General features: G+C 40.3%; 1 protein-coding gene across 4 annotated transcripts; it reads right to left on the minus strand.

Annotated features, from left to right (window-relative positions):
• Positions 1-2,291: 2,291 nt before the first annotated feature.
• Positions 2,292-15,263, minus strand: LOC147626995 (chromatin remodeling protein EBS-like). 4 transcript variants are annotated; one of them, XM_086815577.1, is made up of 5 exons: positions 14,451-15,256; positions 13,771-14,113; positions 12,465-12,533; positions 3,191-3,329; positions 2,292-2,651 (listed from the first exon to the last, which is right to left on the minus strand). In XM_086815577.1, exons 1-5 carry the CDS (start codon positions 14,524-14,526, stop codon positions 2,625-2,627), a joined length of 654 nt encoding a protein of 217 aa, XP_086671703.1. In that variant the 5' UTR covers positions 14,527-15,256; the 3' UTR covers positions 2,292-2,624. The 4 variants fall into 4 exon arrangements, 3 of the variants coding, with proteins under 3 accessions (XP_086671703.1, XP_086671706.1, XP_086671704.1); XR_015268436.1 differs by lacking the exon at positions 2,292-2,651 and adding an exon at positions 11,413-11,562 and having other exon boundaries at positions 3,192-3,329; positions 14,451-15,261; XM_086815580.1 differs by lacking the exons at positions 2,292-2,651; positions 3,191-3,329; positions 12,465-12,533 and adding an exon at positions 13,108-13,629 and having other exon boundaries at positions 14,451-15,263.
• Between the last annotated feature and the right edge of the window lie 4,188 nt (positions 15,264-19,451).

The following is a 19,451-nucleotide window of genomic DNA, read 5'->3' on the forward strand; positions in this document are numbered from 1 at the left end:
CATCTTGGAAGTCCATTTCCTCAACCTTTTTTTCCAGATCACTTTACTGGAGGTGTGTTGGTGGGGACTTCTTCGTTCTCCACCTCATTTGAGGAATCCTTGATAGTCTGTGTAGGATGTGAGATATCTACTAGGAAAGGGGAGAATTTACAATAGTCTTGGCATACTTCTACCAAAATTTCTCTATTTGAAGCCATGTATGCTCTCTTAAGATTATTGTAAACTAGTTACGTTTCTGACTCAACCACTATTCACTCAAACATTAGAGTAGAAGTATCTAAACAAATGCTAAAGAAAATATGGAAGAAGAGATCTAGTTCAACCTCACTCAAAGTATCCATCTTTTTCTATGAGGGCAAAGCCCTTTGAAGGAGAGACAGATTTAAAGCTCAATTTACCAAAGAAATAAAGTGTCATTTAAAGGGGTGTAAAAGTGTAACTATGGATCATGTATGATTGATTACCTTAAAATGATAATCTTGAATAAGTGCCAACAATGTATTCGATTTCACGAAGGAAAAGGTGAATAGAAAAAATTTGATCAAAGCCATGATGGGGAAAAGATGTGAAATTTATAAAGTATATGTGTGCACATTTTTGCTAAGGTTTATAATTAAATTAGGTTGAATGGTATTTGTATGGTTGAATTTAATTTAAATAGAAGCTTAATAGTCTAAGGTTGGAGGTGTGTCTTTAAGAGGAGTTTAAGTGGTGAAGGGAACTCCTAAGGGAGACAAGTGTTTGATTATCCAATTTGGAACTAGACTTCACAAGTGGTGGAAATCTAGGAACTCATATGGAAGCAAGGAAACATGTTCATTTTTTTCTGTTGGTTAGAGGAAATAAATCCAAGGATATTTTTGTGAATGATTTGCGGATATTGGGAAAAGATTTTGGGGAGAATAATCGGCCCCAACTAGGCCCTCATTGGCTCAAGTAACAAGGTTTTCAAGGCATCCAAAGTTGACAAGTCAAGGCAAGGGAGCTAGGCACCATTAACAAGGGCATAGGTGGCCAAAACACACACCACCATAAGGAGGGCCTAGTTAGCCAAAACACACAACACCATAGCGCATGAGAAACAAGTAAGCATGGAGGAGAAGGAAGCCATCTTCCATTCTCTTTTGCTTAATGGAGGTAATGGGAGTTCTCTTCACTATATATATAGTTAAGGCTATTTCTGTTGGGATAAAAGAGTGGAAACCCTAGTTCAAAAAGGAGAATGCACGTGGCGGTTTGTGGTGAGAAGGTGGGGGATGAACCTGTTTCAAACTCTAATCCAGAGGACCTCATGGCTTGCGGACCACTAAGCCCTACATGCATACATAGACTCTATGCATGCCCGGTTTACATGCATAGGCTCTGCATGCATTCTAGGCATGCACAAATTCTATGCATGCATAGATAGAGTCTACGCATCATGTCTCGGATGCATATATGCTCTCCATGCACGCATGCACGGAATGCATTCAGAGTCTATGCATGTATATTGTGCATGCATAGACTCTATGTACACTATGAATGCATGCCACGCATGCATTCATGTATCTCTGCATGCATTAATAACAAGCACGATAACCATGAAAAGTCAAGCCTTCATGCCGCCCACATAACATATGGTTTAGTTAGATATGGATTTAGGCAAACATAGACATAGACATAGCTATACAGAGATATAGATGTTGAAGATCAGCATTGGAAATAAGCAACATGTTCAAAAATTAGCATGGAAGCATTTGGCAAAATATAATGATAAGATCATAATAAAGCTGATGGATTATGCTGGGGCTTTCCAACTCTCGTCTCTCTGTATCCAAGCAACTCTCTAGTAAAACCTACTCCTCCAGAAACATACCAGTCCAACCGTGCCAAGAACAATCAAAACAGCCTCCCTTCATAAATCTTTACCTTCCATTCCATTATCATGCTTAAGCTGCTGTTTGAGCTTCATTATCATTCATTCCATTGAATGGCCACTATTAATCTCAATCATTTTGCGGATTTTAACAGGTGAGTCTCAAGCCCAAGCTAATGCATGAAGAGGAGCTACTGTATAACAGCAAAGCAAGTGAGAAATCTAACCTAGAGGCACTCAGAAGCTTTCAGTTAGACGTTAATAACAGTAAGGATCAACGTAATGCAATGTATAACAGCAAGGTAGGCGAGAGATCTGACCTAGAGGAGCTAAGGAGCTTTCAGTTGGAAGTTAAGTTAGGACGAGCTTATGGTCACAACATGTAATTACAGGTCCTTAAGCACATTTCGATAATTGAATTCACAAGGTAGTGATATATGCTAAATAGGCAGGCTTTACATGTTCACCAAGATAGGCAAAAACACATTCCAAATGCAAGGGAGGCCCATAGCCACTAAAGAGTTTATGACTACCACTTAAGTATAATTTAATCACTATACAGCACCAACCTAAGACACATAAAAGGCCCATTTTGGTACAAATCTCCTGCATAGTACACATCTCTACCTGCCTTGGTTTCTAATGCTCATCTCTTTATTTCTGGGTTCGATCTCTTAGCTGCAAACTTGCTATTAATTTTGTAAAAACCACTCTTAAAAGTGTACTTAAGATCTCTTTGAAAAAATTGGGCTCCCAGTTCTGAGAAAGTTCACCGCTTCCGTCGCTTTGTTTCAGGCTGCAGTGACCAACACAATTGATCAAAAGCTTAATAACTTCTCGTGGCCCGTGGGTCATCATCCATAGTGCTCAGTGAGCCATTTTACCTCATTCACCTCAAAAAATACATGGAACATGCATGTGATGCATCAATTCACAAGGAACACATACATTTGAGTACATGGAACACATGCATCTGATGCCATCAATTCACATGGGACACATGCATGTGCATCTGTGATGCCATCAAATGTACGTGGTACACATGCATATGTGATGCCATCAATGTACATGGAACGATTGCATGTGCCATGCCATCAATGCACGTGGAACACGGATGTCGCATGCATAATGATGCCATCAATCTACACTGAGCACATGCATGTGTGATGTCATCACTCTACACTGAGCACATGCATGTGTGATGTCATCACTCTACACAGTACACCTGCCATCAATGTACAAACTACATGAGTATGTGATGCCAACAATGTATATGGCACAGATGCATGTGTAATGCATTGAAGACTTGGAAAAGTGAAGAGCTTGAAATTTTACCTTTGCCTTCTGGGGTAATGCATCCTTATGCGAGTTTCGAGTTTTTTTCTCCCCATCCTGTGCATGGCAATCAGGACAGTAAAAGTGTTCCATCCTTTTGGCTTGCTCTGGACTCATGTTCATGCATGCTGGATGAAACCTGCATAGCCATTACAAAGGAACAATTTTTCCTCAAAAACCCGTGACTTTCTGAAGTAAAGATGGATAGCAAAAACCACCTATGCATGGCTCTTACAAAGGAGCCAAGATAAAAGATACCTGCACAAGTAATGGAACTTCAAAAGCAATAAGACACCATACAGAATACGCTGGAGGACATATTGCAAGCAATTACTAGTCAAATTTGGTTTTTAAGAATGCCCAATCACCGTAATTGTCTGCATGGAATGGCATGTCTCCTGATCCTAGACAGTCAAAGCTTCATGCAAGATTTTATCTGTTTGATGTTCTTCATAGTCGATGGCAAGAAGTTAACTGTGATAGCTGGTTTTAACACTATACTGCTCCTAAGCTTACACAGAAACTTCCATGATGCCTCTACCTCGATGTCCAATCTACACACCATGGACTGATATGAAAAAGTAATCTAATGGTATCCTGACATTTTAGCTTCTTTGAAAATCTAGCAGATCATCAATGCATGTAAAAGAAAATTTGTTTTTGACGTTCTTTTTGTTCATGGCCTGTCGTAAAGACCTAACACAACAATCCTTTTTCACCACCAAAGCACATAAAAAGCACTTGAGTATCATCTCCTTGTAAAGCTTAAACCGGGCATTACCATCATTTTTCTCAATTCATGCACATAACAAGCACTTTATTGTGTCTTGACCTCCACATCTTTGACTAGGATCAGTTACAGTGGAACGCACTTAATCAAAAAGTCAGTGGTTCTTTTAAGGAAGTTGAAGCTAAAATCTGTTGCACATGCTGGGGCTGTTTCTGAGGGCTTAACCTGTTTCTTTGGGCCTTGGTTGCCTGCTTGTAAGAGGAGTAGAATGGGGAGAGGTAGACCTCCAAAAAGTAGGCCAACTTGCTTGCTTGTGATAATTTGTGTTTGGTGCCTTAATGCTATTGCTGCCTTAATTTGCACTGATTGCTATTGCTGCCTGTTTTGGGTGTCTTGTCTCACTAGGACTCATAATTCTTCTATTAAACCCTAGCTACTAGTCCAAGAATGAAACATGCATGAAAGTGTTGGAGCTGATGCAACTGAGATCCCCTGCTGCATATTTTGGAACAATGGGAAAGCCAATCATCCACAATGCTCTGTATAGATTCAGATCAATTGGAACTAGCCTTATCACAACAACTAGAGGGTTGTGATCTAGTTTTAAATTGCTTTTAAGACTGTTAGAACTGTTTTCCTCGGAGGATCGAAATGTCACAAATCCCTAATTTCTCGGACTTATAGATTATGATTATCTTGAAGCAAGCAAGGCAATCCATGTCTTGCATGGTGGATCTTGAGCACCAGCCACTTCAAGATCTTCGGACAGCCACCCATGAACAAGACCCACTGTGATATTAGCCGTCTACACAGTGGTGTACTTTGATGGCATTTTGGATAGAAGTAAGAACTCTAAGCTATATATGCATCATGCATTCATACGTGTGCCGTGACAAGTGTTTTATTTGTGACTTTGTTTGATTTGCCTGGACAATGCCTTGATTTATTGTGTGGTTCATGAAGACAAGGATGTTTGGGAACCCCTATGGACAAGTGTGTGCACAACCCGTTTGGGTCTGATTGAGTGTTCCTCATGGGTTTTATGGTAAATATATTTGTTGTTTAAGCATCAAATGTACATATTTACCACTAAACTTGTATTTACAAACTTGTGACATATTCCCTCAATGTGACATATCATTAATAGTGCCCGCAAGAGAGCAATAATTAATGATAGATACTAAGGTTTAAACCTTAGGAACCCTCTCTCCATCGTCCGCCGTACTCGTCCGCCGTAGACAGGCACGCTCTGTCTCCTATCCTCAGAGACGGCAAACAAATTCTCTCTCCCATCCTCTCTCTCACTCGCAAACGTGGCTCCTTCATCAGCCAGGGCTTCTCTGCCTCCCTCACGTCTAACTTCAAGCACGGCTCCCTCCTCTCCCCACACCTCACCCCACCACGGCTTCCATCTTCGGCTCACACCCACGAAGACCCGAGACAAAGAGACCCCATCAGACCAGTGAACAAGAAAAAACCAAACCGAAATCCAAAAATGACAATGCCCAAAAACCTCCATCCCGCATGTACCCTACACATTTCCAAAAAAGCAAACCTCCATTTACATAAAGTTTATCTTCATTTATATAACAAATGCTCTAACGTAACTTCTTTACAGCAAATTAATTAATATGAATTAGTATTGGGCACCCATATTATAAAGTGGTTGGATTAAGTCAAAGCTTGGCTAGGCGCCTATTAAAAGAAAATAAGACTATTAACTTGTTTTTAAAACAAGGAAAGCAACCTCGAAATCGGGATCAGTTTTTAATTATAAAAACTGTTGATTTAGGCACCAACTTAGCCCAAGCTTGTCATCATCTTCTACGGCTCTCCAAGGCTAGACGATGATCTTTATGCAGAGAAGAAGCCTAGAAATTAGGTTTTACAAGTTTTCATAGCAGAAAATCAGATTTACAACACGTTTTAGTGTTGTACAAAAGTTGCATGAGCATTTATGGATGCCATACGGACATATGCAGACATTGTTTAGCTAAAACAGCCTAAATTTGCTCTAATTAGAGGTAGTCAGATTGTTTACAAGCTCATCTTAAGGGCTGGTTGAATTGGTCGTATAAATATGTAGGTTTCATTACTGTTGGGGCAGTCGAACAGAGTAATGGCTACAAAGCACAAGTTTTTGGTTGGAAAGCAACTAGATTTAATATTTCTGCAAGACAATTCGGGTTTTTGGACAGCCCTTAAGATTGACAGTTTGGCATGCAGTTAGGGTTTTGTCCAAACAATTTACAACAATCAACCAGGGCTGATTGTATTGTTGCAAGATTGATTGTTGACTCTTCTTCTTCTCCTTCTTTTGGAGTTTTCAAGGCAAAGGGATTGAGGATATGCACGCAGAGTATTCTTTGTGCAACAGCTTAGGACATAGATTAAAGATCCATGATGTCATTTTTCTTGGTGCAACAGCATAGCACGCAAGGTAGAGACCCATGGTGTCATCTTTCTTGGCACAGGACACAGGTACCCATGACCTTGTTTACTTGAAGCAAACTCCTTATGTGTTTATGCAAGCAATTATTTTGAGGCTTGAAAGACAACCATGGCGAGATTGGAGCGCTATATCTAACATCTCACGAATGGAACATATGTATGGACTTGTGGATATGCATGCAACTACCATGTGTTCATGTGGACTCTTTACAAGTTTTGTGGAACTTGTTATGTTGATACTTGGGCAAAACTCATGTGGAACAATGAAGCATGGCAATATGCCATATATGGACTTTGTGATTGAAATTCATAGAATGAATGATGGCAAAATGCCATCATCAGCTTATGGGATCATGTAGACACAATGGAATTGCTTTTTAATGGAATGTGGGAGTTGTTGACAAGTGACCACATACATCTCAAATGTTCTTTGATTTGTGTCAAGCATGGCTAGGAGCCTCTGAAGACTTTGGAAGTATGGGAAGATTGTTAGCATGGATACACAAGGTGTGTTCATGACCCAGGCCTTCTTCAAATTGCCAAGGGGATTGCTTGCATGAAAACACATTTTTAAAAAAAAGGGGTGTGCTCATGAACTAGGCCTTCCTTGATTGTTGCAGACAACTGATTTTAAGCAGAGGGATGTCAAAAATCCCTAATTTCTTAGACTCGTAGGTTAGGATTCTTTTGAAACATGCAACACATGTTGGTGTTGATCATGTGTACGGATTATATGGGTAGTGCCCATGTGTGAATCCATGCAATGAGAGATACGAAACATCGGCAATGGCCCATGTGATGTTCCAGAACATTGCACAAGGCCAACAAACTATTTAAAGATCTTGGGCAACAACGGCCACTTGGAGATCTTTGGGAGATAGCCGATGACCATGTGATGTTAGCCATGTAAACAACGGTGTAGGGATACAACAAAACAAATAGATGACACTCAAAGCTACATATGCATCATGCATTCATATGCATGCCATGACATTTATTTTATTTATATGGCACTGTTTGGGGTGCCTCGACAATGCTTGGATTTATTGCATGTGTTTTCTATAGGGCCTAGGATGCCTAAGCATCCTTGAGGACTAGTGTATGCACTAACTTATTTGGACTTAACGCACGGTGTTTCTCATGGGCTTTGCAAGTGGTAAGTATATTTGTTGTTTAAGTAAATGTACATGTTTAGGTTTATTTGTTGTTTAAGCATCAAATGTACATGTTTTTACCACTTAACTTGTGTTTGCAAGCACCCACAACTATTATAAATTATTAGATGCTTTTCGTCGGAGGACAAAGATTATTTATGTGGAAACCCTTTTGTTAGGCGCATGTTGGAAGAAAAGCAAATTATTTAAATTATTTAAAACAAGAAGAGAAACAAAAGCAAGATTCATTTAGTATAAAAAGGTGGCTTGAGGACTAGTTTTAATCATAACTGAAACTAGGCGCCAAACAAGGGATGTTTGTTGGTTGACTCCAAGCTTGCCATGCTAGATCAACCAACACATTTAAGGCACCTTTTCAATGGATTTGGTGCATGTTGTGAGTCCTTGGCCAAGGACACGTTGCTAGGCACCATCTAGGTCTAGGATCCGATCAAGTCATGTGCAAGCCCATATATGTAACGCATTTGCAAGCTGTAATGATGTACAAGGATTCCAAGCACATATTAGACCCCCCCAAACACTTGTGCATTTACGCAAACACAAAGGGGCAAAGGACTGGACATAGAAAGGCATCCCAACACCTACAGGCTGCATATATAAGTGTCAAGTTGCCCATTACTCCCATCCACAATCATCTCAGGCATATGCATGTACTTCAGCCCCCCTCGAGTAAGCCAGTGAAGGAAAACACAAGCATCTAGCATCTGGAGGTCCTACAAACATCATCACTTTTCAACAATATGTGAGAAGATTAAAAACGCAGGTCTATTTGAGCGTGCTGGTCACCTATGTGTAGAGGTTGTACCTCTCATCGCAACAACTAAGTCGTCATCTAGAAGAGGGTGATTCTCTATGGGAAGGCCACCATGTAAGGATAACCAAAAGAAGTGGGAGATATGGCCAACATCTCTTTTGAATCAATGGGGTAATGTTATCTCCCAATGCGGCCTCAGTTTAGGAGTTTTCTTGATTTGTCCAAATAGGAGAAGCCTAGCATTACGGACAGTATAGCTAAAAAGAGGTTTACCCTTCATAGGATTGGTTGCATCGATTCTCTCCCACTCACCAAGATCCCAATGAAGATATCTAATAGGACATCCACTCTACAACCTTAAGCACCAACATCCAAGGGTCACTAGATGAAGGGCAGTGCCAGGATGATCTCTTGCATGTCACATTTCAACAATCTCCATTGTGGCTAGATAGAATCAAAAACACGATCTCTCTTCTCGAACAAGGCTAACACCTGTAATGAAACTCTTGTCCTAGAGAAAACTCTAGCCACTTAGGATGATGTTGATCATGAAATGTGACAGTAATCCACTCATGAGGTATGGCTACATCAATTTGACTGACTTCCTCTGAGGTGTTGGGTAGATGCAAGTCTCCAATCCATAAGGAAACTTAAAAAAGTTTTCTAGGAATAACTTTTGATGCGCATCTCTCCCAACCAAACCACTACATATATCCAGATGCACCCAAAGGTCATCCAACTTCATCTCTAAAGAGTCATTCCACATAATGGGGTGTCTATCAACCTCATCATCTGATCTAGATAGCCTTTGTCTCAAAAAAGGTCGCATGCTTCTAATAATGGCAACTATAAGTGGAGAGGAAGATGAAACGTGAAACGTGAATTGAGCATCTAGTCTCCACCACCATGAAGTCACAAGTATACAACCCAAAATGTGAAACATAAAAAGCTGTACATCCCAATTGACTCTTTGGGAGTCACTAACCCAAAAGCCAATTGATTTATGCCAATTAATGAGAGCCCTTGCAAGTTGCAACCAAGCAAAACTCCTCACACAAGTGTGGGAATTCAGAGCCAAGCAAATTTCTTTGATGTTCAAGGTGGCATTATGTTTTTTAGGAGACAGGTTGGCAAGTGCATCTTCCGTGGTGTATCCAGTATCTACAATACTGGGGCATCCATTGTCGCGTCTTCTTCAGAGGGGGTGTTAAAATATGTGCATCTCATATGTTGTGTGGGACGCCAAGAACTAGGTCTTATGTAGGTTTAAACTTTTTATTAAGTTGGTGCAAGTCGAGATACATCTTTGTAGGTCGTGAGGCTTCATGGTGTGTGCCTATTTAAAGGCCTCCCTCCCCACTCTTGTTGATTATCCATTTACAAGCATATTATAAGCTTGATCTGCTGGCTGAATTATGTCATTCTTGCTATAATCAAAGCTTGATCTTGTCTAACATATCTCTCTCTCTTTGCCAGCTGTCCCTCTCTCCTCTGTTTTGCTTCTACAATCCTTAACACATTGGCACCTATTGGGTGCCCATTTACCGAAACAAAAAGGGGCAAAGGACTAGACATAAAAAGGCGCCCCATAAAAAGAGAATTATTGGGTATTTTGTCCCAAAGCCTCGGCCTCTATTAGCTGGTCAACCAACACCCAGCTACAATCATCTCAAGCACATGCATCATCTCAAGCACATGCGTGTACTTCAGCCCTCGAGCAAGCCAATGACGGAAAAAGCAAGCTTCTGGAGGTCCTACAGGCCTCATCGCATTTCAGCCCTTTGTGAGAAGTTTAAAAATTCACGTCTACTTGAACATCCTGGTTGCCGGTATTCCCATAGAGAATTACCCTCTTCTAGATGACGACTTAGCTTAATGAAAGAGGTTGAATGTTGTCCAATTGAGACTGAGCTGATTTTGGGTATTATAGAGAATTACTCTCTTCTAGATGACGACTTAGCTGCTCGGGATGAGAGCTACACATACATCACTAATCACAACAAAGAAGACTTTACTATGGCACATGTAACAAGGCTCTTCCCCAAGCTAGTCACCATCTTGTAGGGCTCTCCAAGGCTGGATGATCATCTTCACGCAAAGGAGAGGACTCGAAATTAGGTTTTACAGGTTTTCAAGTTTGGAAATCAGATCTATAACTTTCAAGGATGTATGGACATGTACGGATGTTGTGCGCGCGTGTACAGACTGCACTACAACAAGTACAAACAGGTGTTGAATATTGTTTGGCTTTTGTAGGGTTGAAAACAGGTTGAAAACAATCAATAATAATTTAAATCTGCCCTAGTTAGAGTATATTGATTGCTTACCAGATGATCTTCATGGCTATTTGGCTTGGTCGTACAGATTTGTAAGTTTCATTACTGTTGGGATTGGCCCACAAAGTATTGGCTGGACAGCAATGAGGTTTGATGTTCAGAAGGTGTTCACGGAGCAATATTGGTTAGATTTGATATTTGAGAAGTCCTGTGCCAAGTGACTGCAAGGCAGTTAGGATTTCTGGACAACTAAATTTGCCCTAAATAGGATTACTTACAGGTGGATCTTCAGGGCTAGTTGGATTGGCCGTATAAATTTGTAAGTCTGGACAGCTAAGCCTGCCCTTACTAGGGTTAGCGGATTGCATTCAAGTTGATCTTCAGGTCTGCTTAGATTGACCACACAAATTTGTATGTTTTGTCACTAAGAGTACTTCCTATCCAACTCTTCAAGGAACTACCAGACTCAAAGTTTGTGGATGACACAACATTTACCTCGAGGATAGATTACTTCCTAGAAGGCGTGACCAGGGCCAAAAATGGCAAGAGCCATTCTAGTGAAGGAAGGACTATGGCTTCCTCAACTCTCCAAGCAAGATGTCGAAGCCCTGTTGAAACCAAGAGGCTAGCTGGACACTACCTCTATTGTGACTCCACAGATCAGATAGGTAAAGATTGTTTGAAGTCCAAGCAGCAGTAAAAGACAAGTAACGAGAAATTCCACCGTCACCACAATGACTGCACCTGCTTAAAGCTCCTACGACTTCACGGAGAACACTCACTTTACAATTGACTAGATTCAGATGCATTTCAATTAGTTTGGTTCAGCATGATACCATCATATGTAGAGGCAATTGCATGGGCACAACAGCTCGCAACATTTTCCACAGGTTCTCAATCACTTGCAATGGCATAGCTTGGGGCATAACACTCTGTTGGCACATGGAGATCATGTGGTCTTGCAAGCCACATGTCAGGTTGATGCACTGAAATAGAAATGCAGCAACTGATGAGGCCAAATCAACTGTAAAAGGTTAAGACATGTATTCACCTCTTAATAATGCATCCTTATACGCAATAAGTAAGATTAGCAACAGCCTCTAACAATCTACCTGCTCTTGATGTATTTCACATGGTACTAATCAAGCTAGGAATAAAAGGATCACATAAATGAGCCCTAAGAGTAAGGCTATGGCATGAAACACAAGTGATGCAAGGGCAGCTCGCAGGTAAGGCAGTGAAGGAGAGTTTCTATACAGGTAAAAGTCATGGAACTAGGCACTTAGCAAGGAGGTCTGGTTAAATTTGCAAGTAGCTTTTGAAAGGTCTTAGCACTCTTTAGTAAGGGAAGTGCCCATTTCCCTTGATTTCTCTACAATTCACCACTTCTCGCAGTCAATTTGTTGCAAAAGCCTGCCTGCTTCTCTGCCTCAATTTATGAGGTCGCTGCAAACAAACAAAGGTGAAAGGCCCTCTTTTTGCAATCGTTTAGAGCAACATCACACCTTCTGGCAGCCTTCTTCTTTACAACCATTTTGTCTGTGAGCTCTTTCTAGAGAATGCTATTCTAGTTAGCAATTTACCAACATCATACAAGATCTAACAATTAGGAACATCATTGAGAGTCAACAAATAGGAAAAATTATTCAGTTCAGGAAGCCCAGGGAATGGCAGTTGCCTAGTACTATTCTCAATGACCTGACAGCTTCTATAAACTAAGTTGTTGTGCACGTCAGTCAAAATCAGACTTTCATTCAGCATCAAAAACAGTCTTCAGAAAGTCAGATGCTTTCTAGCATATACATGCGCTTATAGATTGGGTCTAATATTAGACACAATACCAATATATATGGAGTGACAATTCACAATCACAGCAGATGCAACATACCAGTCCTTACAAGCTTCGCATTGCACCATCAAGTCATCAGGGTTGTAAGGCATCTCGCATTTGCAGTACCTGTAAATAAGTGACATGTCTCTCAATTCATCAATGAGATGACGATAAATGTGTTGGGTTCTTACTAGTTCAATCTTGTGATGACGATTAGATGTGTTGGGTTCTTACTAGTTCTAGATGACGATTAGATGTGTTGGGTTCTTACTAGTTCAATCTTGTGATGTTTTTAGTTCTTAAACAGTACAAATCTTGACTTACTTAGAGCTTATACATCTTCTCAACCAAAGCTCTGGGATCAATACATTCATCCTCTACAGCTTAGATTAGGTAACATTAATTTAAGAATGTGCTGACTTATGGCTAGAATAATTTATGATGTTATCTTAGCTAGGGTAATCTGCGAGTGTGACAGGTTCATGTTAAATCAGAATTATCTTCATTATCTGAAGTGGATAAGTGAGTTAGAGCTGGGTGGGTGAATGAACAGTTGCCTTGGCACAAAAGCACTTCTAGCTGGCTGCAGTATCGCACGGGCTCACACTGATCCCTTGATGAGCTTCACAACTAACAAATGATCAGCCCATATCCAGAAAACCAAACCAACTGCTAAATGAGCCAAAAAAAAAAAAAAAAAACACAGCCTAAAGCCGGAAGCACATTCGCAATTCTTCCAAAAACATGGCATACGCATTCATCCAACAATACTTAACTCCCCTTCGCTCTTTAAGGTGAGGTGGTCCAATCTAACGTTCTCGAAACTAGCTCTAGACATCCATTAGAGTGTTTTCTGGAACCCTACATCCCCATAGCCTTACTCTAATTTAACCTTTCATTCCCAGGGGTGATGAACATTTTCTGTTGAATATGAATACGTGGGTTTACCTTGACCCTCCTGGCTGTTGAATGTAATTAGGCAAGGCTGCATTTATCTAAATGCGGATCATGGGTCTTCCTCTACCTAACCTTGACAAACATGGCTGTTCACAGTGGTCAGGCAAGGCACAACGGTCAGCACCTACAAGGTCGTGGTATCTAAGCTTGATCCCCCTAGCTGTTGTGTTTGGTCAGCCAGTCTGCACTTATCCAAAACCAGCTCCAGGCAGCGACGATAAGTGAATGATTGTTTTTGTTCTTGAGCAGATTCACGTCGCTTTAGCTGAGAAGAAAACGAATCCCAGTAAGAAGCTTTCAGCTATTTGGTGGATCCTCGAAGACACTGTGTTTTTTTGTTTGTTTTGTGTGTGTGTGTGTGTGTGTGTGTGTGTGTGTGTGTGTGTGTGTGGTTAAGAACCCTTACACAGCAACTCGGTCAGGGGTGAAGGCCCCAGTGGCGGACTTGTATTCGAAGCGACAGAAGTAGTCGTCGTTCCCGACACTCTCGAGCTTGGTGTAATTGCGGAAGGTGTGGACGGTGCACTTGCCCTCGATGGTGTCAGCGCTCTGGCTGTCGTAATGGTCCGACAGAAACAGCTCCTTGCTGCCGTGAAACTGCCGGCGCCCACCAATGGATTCTTCCGGCCTGTAGTACCACCGCACCCTGACCCTAATATTGTTCCGGCTATCTGCTTCTATCTTTTCCAGTTTCGCCACATATGGTGGCTTCTCAGAATCAGGGGCTCGAATCAGTACACAGTCGCCAGCTGCAGAGATATAAACCCTGATTTCGCTCAAACAGCATGATTACACAGTAATTAAGCTAGTGTCGTGCACAGAAAGAAAGCGTGATTAAGCTCCTAAACACAGGACAAGATCGTATAAAGGAACCCTATGTTCGATTTAACTGAAATAAACCCTAGATTCGATCACTCAGAAAGAGAGCTTGCAGAAGCTGGAGACGCTTTTTGTGCACAGAAAGAAATGGGATTAAGCTCAGCTTAACACACTTGCTAAGCAGAGACAGTAATCTGAAAACAGTGTAGAAAACCGTGGCTTTGCAAACTTTAAAATGGATTTAACACAAATTTGCCCGTGTAGTACCTTTCACAACCTTCTGAGTTCCCTTGATTGCGTATGTTTCGAGCACTTTCTTGCCTGAAGGCTTCGATTTCGCCATGATTTTGCAGAGAATAAGCTGGACCCAAGTGAATTGGCGCTGTTGGGACCTTACTTTCGGGATTCAATTAAGCGTCCAATTGCTAAAACTTACGAGTTATCAGAACCCAGGACAGTAAAACTGCATCTTGTGGCCAGATATAAATTTAGACCGGTATAGGAAGGCATTTCGGGCAAAATCCATACCCATTTGAGGCCCATATTAGAACTAAGAAAGGAGGGGGAAATGACCAGAAGGGCGCACAGAGAGAGAGAGAGAGAGAGAGAGAGAGAGAGAGGGAGAGGGGCAAATCTGGGTGAGTTTAATTTTGCAACCGAACTATAATTGTCATTTGGGTGGGCACCTTAATCCAATTTTTAAAAGCCACTCTTAACAAGTAATTAGCCCCCTACCAAACCCAGACTATGCAATTTGTTCAAAGTTAACGCATTCTTGCTACTAACTTTAGGGCAAATTTCACTACGCATTAGGGCAGAATTGCAGGTAAACGTATGCATTCAGAGCTTAAAATGCTAGCTACAAATGATAAGAAGATTAAGGCTGTGAGTGGCGTGGGACTACGGTAATCGAGTTGCCCACATACCACAATGAAAGCGAAATTGACTGTAGGGTTGCTTTCTGCTTTCTCTCTCTCTCTCTCTTTGCTTTGCGCTTTTTTTTGCCGCTAGCAAGGTACGGAGCTTGCAGTGGTCCTGGAACCTGCAGACTCCTGCTTGTGTGTGGGCTTTATTTGAAACAACAGCTTCCTGTAGGTTTTAACTAACCTCTCTCTGCCCTACCTGCTCATCGTGTTTAACGCCTAAGCACATTGGCTCTTTTCTGGCCGTTTGCGCGGGAGTTTGGACTCTTTCAAATTTGAGCCTACCCGCCTCTAGAAAAAATAGGCAAACGGTCACAAACTTTCCAATGTCTCCCGTTCACCATGTGCATACGTATGTATGTGCATATACACCTGTCCGACTCCCTGCATATGTGTACGCATCTATGCATGTGTATGTGTGTGCAAGCGTGTGCTTATATGTGTGTGTTATGTCTATATATCATAAACACACGTGTATGTCTCTCTCACATGCATTCGGTAGAGTAACTCTCTCTTATGGAGATCTACCCTTTCTCGCACACATACATGTGCATCTCTCTCTCTCTTCTCACATGCATCTCACATACACACTCTTTCACACACATAGAAACTCTCTCTCTCTCTCTCTCTCTCTCTCTCTCTCACACACACCCTCCACACTCACTTGTCTAACTATGTGTACGCATAAGTATGTGTTTGTGAATGTGTTTAAACTTTAGGTATAATAGTATTATATATTTACTATATAGATATCTACTTTTCTTATTTTATATATTTTTATTTATCAATAATGTAAATATATAACATTATTATGTATATTTATATATATAGATATCTACTTTTCTTATTTTATATATTTTTATTTATCAATAATATAAATATATAACATTATTATGTATATTTATATATTATTATATACATTTATATTAAATTATCATATTTATAATATTATATACATATATGTGTGTGTCTTTAATTTTCTTGGTTATACTTATGTATTGTTATTATTATTATATATAACATTATATTATAATATATTAGTATGGATATATTATATTTATTTATTTAATATTCTCACTTATTATGTGTTTACATATTGTTATTATATATATTTGGGTTTTATACATATTTTTTATACTTATTTATTATATATTTTTGTATTATATTATTTATTTAAATTTTCTTCTCTCAACATATGAGAGAGAGAGAGAGAGAGAGAGAGAGAGAGGGTAGAGGGGAAGAGGCCACATATTGAGGAAGGGGGGCGAGAAAGAGAGAGAGAAGAATAACTGGAGAGAGAGAGGACCCTTCCCCCATCATACCACACTTGGTCCTCTTCCAACTGCCGTGTGTCCCCTCCCCTCCCAAAAACTTGAGCATATACATACATATATATATTATACACATATATATATTATATATATATATAAACATATATATGTATATTTCTAAATGTAAATAAAAATACACACATACATACATATATTATTAAAATCTACTTTTAATCTCTCTCTCTCTCTCTCTCTCTCTCTCTCTCTCTCTCTCACACACACACACACACACATAGAAACTCTCTCTTTCACACATGCACACATACTCTCTCTCTCTCTCTCTCTCTCTCTCTCTCTCTCTCACACACACACACACACACACTCCCACACATAGAAACTCTCTCTCTTTTACACACATGCACACATACTCTCTCTCTCACACACACACACATGCAAATATATATTTTATATAATATTATGTTTTATTATATTTAGGCACATATACCTTTACATACATATATATGTGTATTTATAAATAAATAAAATTATACATACATGTAATATTTTAATTAATTAAATTTTGATGTAGATTAAATTTTAATGGGTGGGATGCGTTGTGAGGTGTACTCACTCTCGAATAAATGCATCTTACATGTAATCTCTCTCTCTCTCTCTCTCACACATACACACACACACATGTACACAGCTACAGATACACTAAATCAAACACCTAAAATGTTAATTAATTAAATTTTGGTGGGTGGGATGCGTGGTGAGGTGTGCTCACTTTGTATCTTACATGTAACTAGTATTGAACCCGCGCATTGTTGTGACCAAGGTTCCAGAAAAGAACTATTCCCTCTCTACAACCATCTCTCTCTCTCTCTCTCTCTCTCTCTCTCTCTTTCACACACACACACACATGCACATGCACATGCACATGGCCCTCTCCCTCTCTCTGTCACGTACACACTCTCAAATGTTGAAACTCTCTTCCTCTCTCTGTCACGTACACACTCTCAAATGTTGAAACTCTCTCTCTCTCTCTCTCTCTCATATGCACACACATATACACACCTGCTCTCTCTCTCTCTCTCTCTCTCTCCCTCACACACACACATGCGCACACTCCCTCTCTCTTATTACACTCTCCCACACATAGAAGTGCTCTCTCTCTCTCTCTCTCTCTCTCTCTCACACACACACACACAAACACACACTCTCCCACACATAGAAGCGCTCTCTCTCTCTCTCTCTCTCACACACACACACACACACACAAACACACACTCTCTCTCTCTCTCTCTCTCTACACACATGCACATGTACTAATGCAAACACACACTCTTCCCCCCCCACACTCTCACATATAGACTTCCATGTCTCTTTCTCTCTCTGTGTTCTCTCTCTCTCTCTCTCTCTCTCTCTCTCTCTCTCTCTCTCCCCTCCACTCACACACACACACACACACGCTATCTCTCTTCTCACACACACTCTCCCACATATAGAAACTCTCTCTCTCTCTCTCTCTCTCTCTCTCTCTCTCTTACATACATTCATGCACACACACAAACATACTTCTTTCTCATGCACACGTGCATACACACACACACTCTCTCTCTCTCTCTCACACGTGCACACACACACACACTCTCTCTCTCTCTCTCTCTCACACGCCCCCACATCTCAATATATATTATCTATAATATTATGTTTTATTATATTTAGAGACGTATACCTATATATACATGTGCATTTATAAAATAAATAAACACATATACACATATTTTTAATTAATATTAAATGCTAGTACGTGGGGATGCAGGATGAGGTGTGTTCACTCTTAAATAAGTGTATCTTATATACAATGTCTTTTGTCTTCTCTTTTGCATACATATGTGTGTGATTGTGTGTGCACATACACGTGTATGTGTGATTGTGTACTGTCTTCATGTGTGCATGTGTCGTGCAAGTGTCTTGATTGTGTGTATGTGTTAGTGTGTATTTGTTGTGTGTGTGTACATGGTGTGTATGTTTTTATTTATGTGTATCCATAGCGAGTGTCTGCATATACGTGTGTGTGAGCATGTGAATATACTCGTGTGTACATCTATGTGTGTGCACGTGCAGGTGCATATGTGTGTGTGAGTGTGTGCATGTCCATGTGTGTGCACATGTGCTTGTGCATGTGAGTGTATTTATGTGCTTGTGTGCATGTATACACATGTGTGTATATGCAAGCTTGAGTATGTGTGCAAGTGTGCATATCTCTATGTTGCACGTGCGTCCATGCGTGCGAGTGTGTGTATGTGTGTTTGTATGCGTGTGTGCATGTATCATGTGCTTGTGTCTGTGTGTGCGTCGACCATACATATAAATCTATTTATATATACATGCTTACATACCTATAGATACACACATATATATAATATATATAAGTGTGTGTGTGTGTGTGTGTATGTATATTCTCTCTCTTACACATGCAATAATATAATATTAGAAGATATGTATGTGTGTGTGTGTGGAGGAGGGGGGAGGGGTGGGCAATTTACTTTCTAATGTATTATATATATATATATATATATATAAACGAAACTCACTAAGTAAATGGTTTGATGGTGACAACTAATTGTGAGCCCCAATGCATCTAGGCTTGTGGGAAAGAAACCCCCAAACACTTGACTTCTCTTCTCCTTTCTCCTTTTCAAAAATTCTCCCTCTCGTGTTTCTCCACGTAAAGGGATGTGAGGACTCTTCCTTTATCTTGTAAATAGATCTCTCTCTCTCTCTCTCTCTCTCAGGGACACACACACAGAGACACCTCTCTTTCTCTCTCTTTTACACCCGCACATGCAATAAATCAAACACGCACCTCTCTCCCTCCACATGCACATAATCTCTCTCTCTCTCTCTCTCTCTCTCTCTCTCTCATAGAAATTCTCTCTCTTTTACACACATGCACGTATACTCTCTCTCTCTCTCTCTCTCTCACACACACACACACACAATACACAGGCAAATATATATTATTTAATATTATGTTTTATTATATTTAGACACATATACCTATACTA

The sequence above is a fragment of the Cibotium barometz genome, chromosome 21 (assembly GCF_041138505.1).
Source record: "Cibotium barometz isolate CiBa-2024 chromosome 21, ASM4113850v1, whole genome shotgun sequence".
Lineage (NCBI taxonomy): Eukaryota > Viridiplantae > Streptophyta > Polypodiopsida > Cyatheales > Cibotiaceae > Cibotium > Cibotium barometz.